We start from the raw sequence: 13,498 nt of genomic DNA, 5'->3' as shown, positions 1-13,498 counted from the left end.
CAGCGGTATGTTTTTGGTAATAGTGAACAAGGACATTAAAGGCTGACTCTCATCTTTCTTACCATGCAGACAGGCCTTCTTCATATGCCTATTCAGTGATGAGGTCCCCGTTTTTTTGCTGTCGTATGCTAGGAGCAAGCTGCACTTAGAACACTCCACAAAGCCGACACGCATTTTGTCACTGTCGACAACTAATGAAGTAGCTCCATACTTTGGATTTCCCTTCACATTTGGCCAAACTTACCTCACCCGATATCATTTTTTTCCTCACGTCAGAAAGCTCCATTTTGCAGGCCTATTACATTGGTAAACTACACAGCGCTGCAGGTCAAGTGCAAGCGGACGAGTGGGGGAGATCACTTTGCCGACTGTTTCCCAAAACCATTGTAGCTTAAGAGCGTCGTGAAAACACTCGTAGATGTACGAGTGATCCAGATTTCTCGTAACTGGCTAAGAGCGTCTTAACAGGTACTTCTCACAGAGGTCACCAGCAGGACATACACGGAAATTACAACTTAGAAAATAATTATCCAACTTACGTTTCCATTCGTTATTGTATTTACTTGATGAATCCTATTTTAGCTTGCAAAAGAGCATAGCCTACATTTAATGGTCATAATAATGTGATTAAAGTCAAAAATGCAATTAAGTTATGAAACGAGATGTTGCCAGAATAGTTTGTCATTATCTTTGTGTAAGTGTAGGCTATCTTTTATTAGACCTATGAGGTAAAGGCAGAGAAAGGAACATGTGTTTTAGTCTGTGTTGCGTCAAAGTTCAGGGTTTCCTTAACTTTGCAGTTAAGGCGGCCGCCTTAGCAACACACGCCTGCCGCCTTAACTAGCCTATGTCGTCAATTTAAAAAAAAAATATATATATATATATATATATATATATATATACTCCTGACTTTACACATTGGAATCTCTTGTTAAGGTAACTGTGAAACCAGTTGCAGGTATTAGAGTCAAACACAATGGCATTTCATTTTTGTAAGAGTAAATTGTGATCCACAGTATCAAAAGCTTTGGAAAGATCAACAAAAAGTGCAGCACAGTGCCTCCTACTATCCAGAGCAGATATAATTTCATTGATGATCAGGGTCGCAGCTGTGATTGTACTATGTTGTGCTCTGAAACCGGATTGATGTGGGTCTAATAAACTGTATTTTGAAAGGAATGATTTCAATTGGTTGTTAACTAGTGACTCTATAATTTTTGATAAGCAGGGTAATTTGGAGATTGGACGGTAATTATTTAGATCATCCTTGACCCCACTTTTATGTAGAGGTGTTATATGGGCCATTTTCCAAACTGAGGGAAATGTACTAGTAGAAATAGAAAGGTTAAAGATATGAGTTAGCTGCTCAGTGATGAGGGGAGCAGATAGCTTTAATAGAAAAGGATCTAAATTATCCTCACCAGTGAAGCTCCTAGGGTTCAAAGCATTGAGTGCCCTAAGTACTTCAACAGAGATAAAGGGTGTTAAGGAGAAAAAAGAAGGGGGGAGGGGGTGGAGTGCCTGTATGGCCTGTACTAAAAGGGGTGGCGTTGTCAGGATTATGGTTTAGATTGTAAGACTTGCTTACATTCTCTTCAAAGATGTGGCCGGCTACAGCGAAGTGTTTGTTAAAGGCGGAACAAATTTCTAATGGGTCTTGAAAGCTACAGGAGTCGGGGGGGGGGGGGGGGGGTTCTTTCTTTAGATGAGTGTCCCTAACACAAGCAGTAGGACAGTGGTCAAAGACTCCACTGACAGTAATTTTATTTGGTTTGTTTGAAAAAATTAAATCAATGATGGTTGACTTAGAGGGGTTTAAAAGATTGGGTCTAGTAGGTTCAGTGATTAGTTGAGTGAGATAAAGGCTAGCAGAGACCTCTTTCATGTAACTTGAAGCAGAAGATGACCAAACAGTATTAAAATCCCCTAAAATGATAACTTCAGTGTTGGAGTAGCTGGATATTAAAGATATTAGGCTAAAACATTTTATGTCACTTACTGCAAACAGCACCTAACCAACCGCTAGCTGTCTGTGTCCTGAATACACTGTAAAAAAAAACGCAATCTCTGTGGACAGAGATTGGACTGGCTGTAAATTGCCACAATGAGGTCAGAAATCTAGGTGTTTTCCTAGATTCCTCTTTGAATTTCAATAAGCAAGTCAGTAGTGTGGTTAAGGGAAGCTTTTTTCAACTAAGACAAATAGCTAAATTAAAGCCCTGGCTCTCATATACTGACTTAGAAACTGTAATCCACGCTTTTGTTACATCTAGGCTGGACTATTGTAACTCTCTGTATTTAGGTCTGAACCAATCTACTCTTGCTACACTCCAATTAGTCCCAAATGCAGCAGCTAGGCTTCTTACTGGAACAAAGAAACATATGCACATAAGTCCTGTGCTGGCCCAATTCCATTGGTTACCTGTCAAATACAGAATTCATTTTAAAGTTTTACTTTTTGTTTTCAAAGCCCTAAATTGAATGGCACTACAGCATATCTGTGACCTTTTAAGTCCACTAGGCCACTGAGGTCTTCCTCACAACATCTTCTATCAGTCCCAAATGCAACCCTAAAAACTAAAGGTGATAGGGCTTTTTCTGTTGCTGTTCATTTAAATAAAGTAATTTAGTGGAATTTCATGGTTAAATAAAGAAGCAGGAGACTAATACATGTGTGTGGGCAATAGTTATAAAGGTTAATTGCATAACACTTTCCCATAATTCCTACATTGCATGATCATTTAATGGCTTTTGGTGTTGATGTTGTTGATATCAGTAGTAACAGTAGTAGTAGTAGTAGTATTTGTGACTGCAGAACTGCATCTAATCTCAGCCTAGTTGTGATAAAACTTTTTAATCACTTGATGGTCACAAAATGTTGTGCCACTGATTTCCCATTTATCCTTTATATGAAAATGGACACCCTTATATTTGTTTACACAGTTGTGGTCATATGTGCTTGCTTGCTTATTACTTTGCTAATGAGCCACTTATTAAAATGCTTCTTTGTGATACTTAAGCAGCTGATTACCTCTCAGTTGTAGACCTGCTGTTAGTTGTGGTTTTACTGGAATCCCATTTTTACCATTAGTTGGAGTATCTTTTATCCACTGTTTTCTAAAACATCATGGCTTCTATGCCTCTCTCTGTTTACTTTCCTTTAACTAAACAGCTTAAGACTGAGCTGCTGGGCTCAAAGTTTAACTCCATCCTAGAAGAGAATACCACGGTAAGGTCCACACATCAAAGCATTTCTGCATAACTCATTCACTGGCATTTAATTTAGGTGTCATCTTTAATTAGGGGTCCAAGCATAACAGCTTTGACAAAATGTTACAGGGAAATCAAACCATAATGTGAAATTCTGAACGTATTTCCCAATTAGGGGCCCCACTCTTACAATTATCTTGTACATTCACTTGCCTGAAGGGGCACTATGATAAGTACAGTGTGTCCCACAGAATTTAATTCTATTTGTGGTGGTAGGTTTGCAGAATTAACTTGAATGCAACAGTTTTTAACAAATTAGCGCAGTGTGGTTATGATGCTAACCAGATTTAAGCACAATTTAGAACAACCTAGAAAATCATTGTGTAGTGGTCAATGCTGATATTGTGGTGGGCCGCCACAATTAAGTCAATGTATGGGAAACACTGAAGTATCTTTATGTTTTGCTTTGTATCTTCTGTATTTTAGTATTTTGCCCCTAACTAATGATTCAGTGAAACCTCAGACATTACCTATAGGTGACCCATTCCCATGCACCAATTAATCCAATCTTCACAAAATGTTTATATATCAACATCTAAAGACAATAAACAGTACATTTGTTTAGGGATTTTTGATTTGTCAAACCAGTTTTAAGCTTCAAACATACATGATGGTGTGACCCATAACACTTTGGCAAGTATATTGTGATGTAAAAGCCAAAACTTAACAAAACTTGATACACACAATCACTACCGCTTTCTTTGGACATTACATTTAGTGAAAATTCAACAATGTAATATCACAATAACCACTTAAGCTAAACAAATATAAAATGTGGTGCCCTAAAAATCTAATTTATAAGTATAAAATCTAATCATTATATATTAATACCATTGGCTTACAAATCTTAGATTGCTGGCTCAACAAAATTGCTGCCAAACAGCCAGGCAGGACTTAGTAGTGAATAATAGTTTTAATTTTGATATGTTGACTATGTCCTTTTTGCTGCTAAATATGGGTTTACAAGACTTGTATATTATCACATTCTGTTTTTATTTGCATTTTACATAACGTCTCAACATTTTCTGATTTGGGGTTGTACATGTGAACCTTGTGAACAAGCAAATTATTAAAAATTTGGCCACATGAGGCACTTCACAAATTTACACTGCAAAAAGTGATATCTTACCAAGTGTTATAACCTTACAGTATATTAAGATAAAACATCTAGTTAGTATTGTTTTTAGTATAAAGATACTTACTTTGAGCTTTCTTGTAAGATTATTTGACTTAAAATAAGTGGAAATCTTCTTAAATTAAGACACAAAAAACAAGCAAATTTATCTGCCAGTGGAATAAGAAAATGTACCTTAATTTAAGATAAGATTTAAGACAAATTGGCATCTTAATCCATTGGCAGATAAATTTGCTTGTTTTTTTTGTCTTAAAATAAGTCAAAATCTTCTTAAATTAAGTCAAATAATCTTACAAGAAAGCTTAAAGTAAGTATATCCTTATACTAAAAACAATACCAACTAGATGTTTTATCTTAAAGGTCCAGTATGTAGGAAATAATGGAAAATAAACTGTAACCATTCCAAAAATGATCACCATATGTTGTCAGAGAGTAAGGAAACACGATGAATTGAAGTAATGGCTTATTTGACAACATTACTCTAACCCGTAAAACCCATGAAAAAAATGAGTTACGGGGCGGAATGTCTTGGAATTTTCGTTTATGTTTTGAACGATTCATTCTAGAATAACGTATTAATAATGGGCTAGCGCGTCCTCCTATTTGGGTTGCCAAATTAGCAAAGGCCAACTGTCAACAGCTGTCAGTTGTAGTCATGAACGCCTACGAGAGGCAGGCAAATTTCCAAAATTTAAACAAGAAACAAATTAAGTGGACATCGGAGGAGCTTCCTGAGATGGTGACGTCTTCGTCAAACGAAGAATATCAAGTCTGACGCAGAGCTGGCCATATTTCTCCACAACAGGTAGCCTAGGCTAAACTTCATCTGCATCGCTAACTTCAGATAAATATGTTACGTTGGTTAGAGAGGTATTTTTTGTTTTCACTGTTTCCGTAATGTGTAGCTGGGTCATGGTTGGAGAAACGTTAAAGCAGCTGCAGGTCAACTAACGTTAGCTAAGTCTTAATTACATCTGGCAACCCAGAAGAGGCTCGCGTCTGGTAGTCTTGAGAACGTTCACCAGTGTTTTGATTTTGGCCTGCAGAACGTTCGGTAACAATCCTACAAATCGCACCTTTAATATAAACAGTGATCGAATTATACCGTGAGCTTCGGGGGGTACAGCTATTTCGACTGGTGACGTCACTCTCGATTTTATTATAGGCTTACACATGATTTCACACTCGTGGTTCATAGTCAAATTTCCTTCGAAATATAGGTCATATGACCGTGGCTGGCTGGTCGACAAGTTAAAAGAAACTACTGCATCATACTAGCAAGCACAATATACCTTGCACGTTACGGGAAGCGTTGAATTTGGGCAGTGTTCGAATTATCCCGTGAGCCTCGGGGGTAGAGCTATTTCGACTGGTGACGTCACTCTCTATTTTATATAGGCTTACACACATGATTTCATACTTGTGCTTCACAGTCAACTTTCCTTCGAAATATAGGTCATATGACCGTGGCTGGCTGGCCGACAAGTTAAAAGAAACTACTGTAATCATACTAGCAAGCACAATATACCATACACGTTATGGGAAGGGTTGAATTTGGGTAAACACTGTTTCAAGGTGCGCCCTGTGCGTAAAATTGCGCGCCACAGCCAAAAAATATTTTTTGGTATAGCAGTGCAATGCAAACCTGGAAATGCATAGACCAATAGCACGGAAATGGCATACATACTACTTAAATTTAAGAACCAGAATTGTTTACAGATGGGCCACAGCAAGTCTCCGGTTTAATAGCCAAGTTCACCTAGCCTAATACAAGGCCTGCCTTTGGTTCATTTAATTTGTTTTTCTTGGACAGCCTAAGCCTACCAAACATCAAGCAAATAAAAAATGACTTGTTCACGGTTGGAAAAAAAATATCTTCACGTTGTTTAGCCTAGGCATTTCATATAATGCAGCCTAGTGCATTGTGCCCCCCGTGTTTTTTACAAAACGTTTGTGCAGCAATACGTTTTTAAGAAAGGCTGATCTCTAATAATGGCAACGAGGAAAGACATTGCAGGCCCAATTGATTATTATATGTTCACGTAGCGTTTCAAACAAACTGCAGGTAAAGTTGCAATTATGGGCATTTGCTTAAAAAAAGGTTGAGAACCACTTACAAGCGAAATTCCTTGAATAATAGTGCAGTTCCCTCTTGTTAAGACATTAAGAATGAAATTGCACAAAATGATAAATCGCCTCATTAAACCTCTCCCCGTGTCAGTATATCTATGGAACTCATATGGCGTGTGATTGTAGGCCTGATTTTTAAGCTAAGCAGCAGCAATGGTCGTGGCCGCTGAGTGGAAGGGAGACCTCCGGTTAAACCATAGCGATCTTGCTACTCAATGCTTTTCTAAGGTTGGCTATCACTATGTTACAAAGGCAGTGAAATATTAGAGAAATGGTATAGATCGTATTTCATTAGAATATATCCTGAATTGTTGGTATGTGATGGGAATACTGCATTTAATTACATGCATTATTGGATAACATTACATTTTATAAAAAAATGTCAGTACCCCCCAAACTATTATTTTCATCCCTTTTGGGAGGGTCCAAGTCTCATCTAGGGGATACGGACCCCCCCCAATACCCCCCGTAATTCGAACCATGAATATAACACTTAGTAAGATATCACTTTTTGCAGTGATTGACCCTGATGATTGCTTCTCCTAACATGTAATCACACACAAATATGTATTTTTGTTTGTTACGGTAAAATGCAAGGCTCTTACAAAAAGTAAGACATACGTGATGCCATGAAAAAGTTGTTTCAAAAGCTCAAGAGAAAACTTTGAGTACTTTGGTGTTTGTGGTTCAGCTTTTAGTTTGCAATGAAAATGAAAATATAATGCTGCCTCTCATTTACTGTATGTCGTAAGTTGTATGCTGACTTGTCACTTGCTTCATCCCTCTTGCAGGGAGAAGAGGGGGATTATCAGTCTGTGGGCTCTGTGGCAGGCTTACACAGGCCAGAGCTGAACTACGCTGCCTTGGAGTTCATGAGAGGGAGGCCTAGGGAAGGGAAAGCAGGAACAGGGGATGACACCAGTGACTACACTGAAATCAAATCCAAGTGAAGCGCAGTGCTTCTCTGACACATTTGCTGCATTGGACACAGTATCTGGATACCATCTTCTCCCCTCACACTACTCAACACCACTTCACCTCCAAGCTACCACCATGGCATTGATCATATTTTATCAAGTAATATTTGCTAAGGTTTGGTGCAAATCAGTATGTCAAACAACAACTGCAAACAACGGCAAAAAGTGGTTTCTGTCAACAGTAAAGCCTCTCCACAACATTATTCCCAGACCATATGTTCCTACTCAGTCTTTCAGTAACCATCATGTAAAAAGAAAAATATGCTACCAAAAAGTAAACTTTCCACCTTCAGGGCTCTAATTTGTGTGATGTGCAACAAGGTAGGCAGTACGCTTAGTTTGTCGTGCTTGAACTAAAGCTAATTCAATTACAGGCAAAACCATTTAGCTAATTTAATACCATGTGCACAATACTTCACGCAAACATGGGTGCGGTAATTGAGTTTCTTATATACCCTGCACAATTTTCATGAAACTTCTAAAAATCAAGGAGGACCAGACCAATGTCAACCTGTGTCATGTAGATGTTAAAAAGCTCTACTAATTACTCAACCCATTTATTCTTGATTGTACCCAGCCATGTGTCAATAAATTAGCACATGTATGCACAGTGCAATTTCAAATTAGAGTCCTTTTTACCCTTGCCATGCTCTATCTCACTCTATGCAGTGACTGCCAAAGTGACAGGGAAGAGTTGCCTCTGTTTTGGGAACCCTGAAATAATATAATGCGAAAACTTTGCCATCAGTGATTGCATATTATTTAGCTATTATTCCAAATTTCATGAAATTCATTGTTTTAAGTCTCCTTTCATTTGTCAAGATTGATTTGATTGATATACTGTATGACTACACTGACATAAAACAGTAGTTCATCTGTCTCTGTACCAATATCACATCCAGGGACGAATGTATTCAATCGTCGCGTGCAACTTCTCACTGAATCATATATTCACATATTCTCACAATTTTGTACAGAGGGTTTTTTGTTAGATTATCACCATGTTCTCTTCATATGAACCTGAGGCAATTGTGTTGTTAATGTCCACTCTCACAGTTATCTTTAAATGAGTTGTGACACATATTAAATTGGTTAAATTAGTATGTAGCATTTTCCCAATAAACCTTGTCACGCCTATGGATGGACTTGAATTGCTCTAGCTGTGGGGTCACTGCCATGTAGTTCAAATTTGTGTTCAAAGTTATATATTCTGTTCTTAAAGATAATGCATGTCTCCATTTTGCAATTTGCGACATACTACTTTAGCAGAGAATGAATAATCCAGGGGTTTGTTTCTAGGAAGGGCCGTTGGCTAACTTGCTTGGTAGTTATAACTGTCGTTCATGGATGAAGTGTTTCAAGAAAGGATAGTTCCAACCAACAATCACAAATTTGGTCGGAAATTTGTTGTGCTTGGCAGCTTTAAAGGGGTTGTTGAAGCATCATTCGTAGATATTTGCAGTTGTCTGCGTTTTAATTGCAGTTTGACAAGACTGAACTTCTACATACTAAGGTACCTGAACAACCTCCAACTGAACATTTCACTTATCATAACATTTTAAAATTATATTTATTCATCTTGAGTGCAAGGGTGTGTAACAAAGGAGATTACGATGGTGGTTAGACACAACTGTGCCCAACAAAATCTGGCTGTAATTAAGAAAATATTGAGACATGACAAACAATTTCTTACATTCATTATTAGTTGGTTGTGCAATCTCAATAATTGTTATGTATGATGTAGCCCTATAGATGCTCTAGTAAATGTGTAGGACTCATTTTTAACCCTCAACTTGTAGTATGACGTCATTAACACTGGTCTGTGTTTTGCACGATGGAACTTGCTATTTTCGACCAAACAGATCTTTCTAGACAGATTTCTAAGTAGGTCATTATTTGAGTGAGAGTTGTGTCATACCATGGTGGTTTAGCAAAGGATAAGGTAGCTTTTCTAGAAATGAACCCCAGGCCATTGCACTACAACATGTCTAATTCACATGCAGTCCTTAGTGTCAAATAATTTGGGTATTGGTTTAATAGAAGTTTTTCTTTCATTTATAAAACTGGTCATCCTCCCTTAGTGCCTGTGTTCAACATGACCTAACATTGCAGTAAACAAATTTGAATATTGCACTCTCTAGTATTTAATATATCTTTGACTGGGTGATTCCTTCCCGGAATGATGTCTGCTCAGTTACTGCAGCAACAGGCCAACACAATATGTGCGTGAGGATTACTGACAGCAATGACTGATAGACAGACCGTTTAACCTCTTTCATCACGGTTTGTTCCTCTGTCATCATTATTATCATATCCCATCTCATACTATGCACAGCCATTTGCATTTTTCCCTGTCAGGTATCTTTTACTGTTTGCATTGAAGAGTGCTTAGAAATTTTTTTGTGTGTACACAGGGTATATATGCCCCCTCAGTAAAGGAGGATTCTGCTACTTCAAAGGAACATGATGAGTTAAGATACTGACAGTGCTGGAGTCCTTCATATGACGCAGACCTATTAAGACAATGTGATAGAGAGATCACTGATAATGAAAAACAGAAAGATGCAATGGTGGTAGTCTTTGAAAACACACCTGTGAATTATTAATGATTTATTGACGGCTATTGATCTTACTGTAATTAGTTCTGAATGTTTGTGTATTAATGTATTGCATATTTATGTAAACCATGGCAACACAGTAAAATAATGGATTAAATTACTAAAAAGTTTAACTTTTATGAGAGCTGACAAGGTTCAGCAGGGAAGGATATGAAGTTAAGTGAAGATCCAGAGCATGACATACCAAATAATCAAATTATCAACAAATAATCAGGCTTCATTTCAAGGATGTCAGAAATCCATTGTGACCACTCCTGTTGTGAAAACTGGTAAAACTTGGGGATACATTTTGTTATTTTGCATGTATGATATACAGCACACGTTTGACATTACATTGATTTTATCAATGATCAGTGTAAACTTTTTGTACAGTGACTTGATCATTTCAAACTCAACTCTGTAATGTAAAAGCTGTTGCTATTAAATATTGACAATATAATATGAATGCTGTTGTGAGCTTGCATCATTTTATTTACCCCAGTAACTACGCTTTGCATCATTTAGTTAAAGATATTCTTCAACCAGCTAATATCGACAATGGCTTAGTGGCTATACAATGCAGGGGTACCAAGTTTAGTCAAGTATAAAGATATTTTAGGATAGGCCTAAAGTAACAAATAGCTCATTGAACAAGAACCTATAGAGTGGGGAAGTCAAGCTTGTATTTTTTAGTGTTAGCCTTTTAACTCTTCCCGGTTCCCAATAAAAAAAAAAACTCTTTGGAAAAAAATAGGGTTTGGCAAACTGAAAATAAGGTGTGAACGAAAGGACAGCAGCAGAAAATCTAGGCATTCACACTGCTTGAAGTGAGCGGCACTGTAGATTGACGTGGAAGTTCAGGTTTACGACTGTATACGGCAATTTGAGGCAACACCGAAAACTGCCGTGAATTGTCAGAAATTGGCGTGGGCCTTGTTTGGCAGTCGTCCCCCCATGACCCCCCTCCTCCTAATTCTAGGGGAGCTATACAAATACAAATCAGGGTAGTAGGGGAAGTGCACTGTGCATGGTGCCATGACTGTGGCCTTTTCTTTGGTCTTGCTTAAACAGTGGATGTGTTAACCACACAACTCCCAGCAATGCGCTCAACAGGCAGAAATTACTTAAAACAGTCAATAGACTCAAGTTTAGATTCGGATTTTCCCTTCACACCAAAACAATGAGAATTTCAGAGGCAAATATATAAATGATTGTCTTTATCACTATTTTCATTCAACAAAAATATATGCAGTTCAATTGACGTCACTTCAATAAGTCCAACCGTTACGCCCCCATGCCAGCAGGGGAGACAATTCCTCTAGTGAGCAGTAGAAGACCCGCCCGTAGCGCTTCCGTCAGTAGAACAGCTAATAGGATAAACAACAGTCAGTGTGCGGCTTGCCCAGCACCGGCGGCAAATTCAAACAGAAACGGCTCCCACACACAATTGCGCTCCATCAACACATGCCAGTGGGTGTTTCCAACGGTAGCTATACAAGTGACTTGAAGTATAACCGTAATTTGATTGGCTAGTGCCGTCTGTTGTTCGTAGGTGCAGCAGAAGTCGAACTTCTCGACGCGAGCGACGGGAGCAACGCAACGCAACAGACCCACAATTCAGTTCGGCAATGGATGACGTAAGCCCATGTAAAGTAGACGGGATGCATCTCCAGCACTGCATCGCATGCAACTGTGTGTGGGAGCCGAAAGGCTAGCCTACAGTTTGGTTAGGCTACTTCACGTTACTTGGATGTAAGAATGTGGTTCATAAACAACGCGCCCGCGATCGTCGGCGCTGATTCCTTCTATAAGAAGGGACCTTGAAACGAGCACTTCCCTTTGCTTGGAGGAATGGTGAGCGTTGGATCATCTAGTGCCAGACGAGTGGTTGCTTGTCGTGCCAGGAGAATGGACACCATCAGCACCATACTGCTCCAAGGCGGCGAACAGCCACTTCACGGTGCTGCAGGATTTTGGGCTTCTCGTGAGCTTCCCATTTGTTGTGAGGGCAGATTTCACCTTGTATTTGTGTATCTGTGCTAATAAAGCTCTTTCTTTGAATAAACATGTTCCTGGCAAATTTTCCTTTTCTCAATAAATTCATTCGTGTCCTTGATGGTAGGCCCTAATAATAGTAGCCTAGTAGCCTACGTAGGATAATAATAGGCTACAACATAATATCATAGGATATGTATGTGTGTGTGTGTAGCTTAGCTAGGACGCCATACAGAGCTCTCCCTCAAACTATCTAGGCAGGTTATGTCCAATAAAGGAACAGAAATGGAACTGATGTAATCAAAAAATATACATTTATTAAACACTAGACAGACACAATAAATACACTGGTCGGCAATCAGGGCAAGCAAATGTTCTACGTAGGTAACAGTGGATGAAATTCTACAATAAATAAGTTAGTGAATAAGTCTCACAGATGAGTTACAGTGTATAAAGTCGAATAAATAAATAAATACTTTTCACATACACAATCCAATACTGCAAGAGACACTTCACACCAAATGGGCCATACACACACAGACAATGGCCAATACCTTATCATTCAAATGGCTGCAGTCAGCTGGTTACGCTTTTTTAAACTGCAGCATTACTTCCTTTTACTATAAACGTAGTGGCAATTAAGACAAGCCATTAGCACTCTGCCAGTTCTCCACATATGTCATAGTTTGTTTCTGACAATATGTGGCACAGAAAAACGTTTGCAGGCCGTAAATTGTCATTAAGATCAATTTCCAAGAAATTCTTTTTTATTCTGAATGGTCGCCAAGCAACGTCAAGACACAGCTACTTTAACTTTTGTATGAAGTTGTGGTAGTGCAGTACTATAGAACAAAATGCAGTCAATGTGTATGTCTGTGTTGGATTTTACAACAGCATCGAATGCCATTCAGCCTAACATGATCAAGGCCCGGAACTGTCAGTTTTAGAATTATAATATTACATTGTGATGGAATGCAACCCAGAGAACAGATGTTTGCTGCATGATGCAGCTGAAGATTTGGACAAGCCTACTTTATATCTTTCACTTAGACTTAAATGTCTTTAAAATTATAATCATCAGCATTAGGGCTTTGGTGACAACAGCTTCTGCTGTTGAATAATCACACCTTGCATTTGTTGCAGGGTATTCTTTTAAAGTCGCCTAAACTGTGTGCATTCAACTTGTTTGCATTCAACAGGAAAATATGTTGAAAAAGAAAACACAGATTTGCTTTTCTGGTCTGTAGCCTATACAATACAATATATTTGTGTTTTATTTTGCCCCTATGCTTTATTCTCCACCTTTCCCCCATTAAGAATTTTGGCTATTTTGCTAGCTGAGGGCTCTATCTGATCAAATACTATCATAACATACGTTATAAATTTGCTAAATG

General features: G+C 38.4%; 1 protein-coding gene across 5 annotated transcripts in view; it reads left to right on the top strand.

The window, feature by feature from the left end:
• The window catches only part of mag (myelin associated glycoprotein), a 103,317-nt gene extending 92,742 nt beyond the window's left edge, over positions 1 to 10,575 (top strand). For 2 of the 5 annotated variants that reach the window (XM_042107508.1, XM_042107507.1), the window contains exons 10-11: positions 3,173 to 3,229; positions 7,327 to 10,575. In XM_042107508.1, the coding sequence (XP_041963442.1) occupies positions 3,173 to 3,229; positions 7,327 to 7,485 (216 nt within the window). In that variant the 3' untranslated portion in view covers positions 7,486 to 10,575. The remainder of the gene's footprint in view (positions 1 to 3,172; positions 3,230 to 7,326) is intronic. The other 3 variants (XM_042107510.1, XM_042107509.1, XM_042107511.1) reach the window with 2 other exon arrangements.
• Positions 10,576 to 13,498: the final 2,923 nt, after the last annotated feature.

The sequence above is a fragment of the Alosa sapidissima genome, chromosome 10, assembly GCF_018492685.1.
Source record: "Alosa sapidissima isolate fAloSap1 chromosome 10, fAloSap1.pri, whole genome shotgun sequence".
Classification (NCBI taxonomy): domain Eukaryota; kingdom Metazoa; phylum Chordata; class Actinopteri; order Clupeiformes; family Clupeidae; genus Alosa; species Alosa sapidissima.
This window is presented reverse-complemented; position numbering and strand designations above follow the sequence as displayed.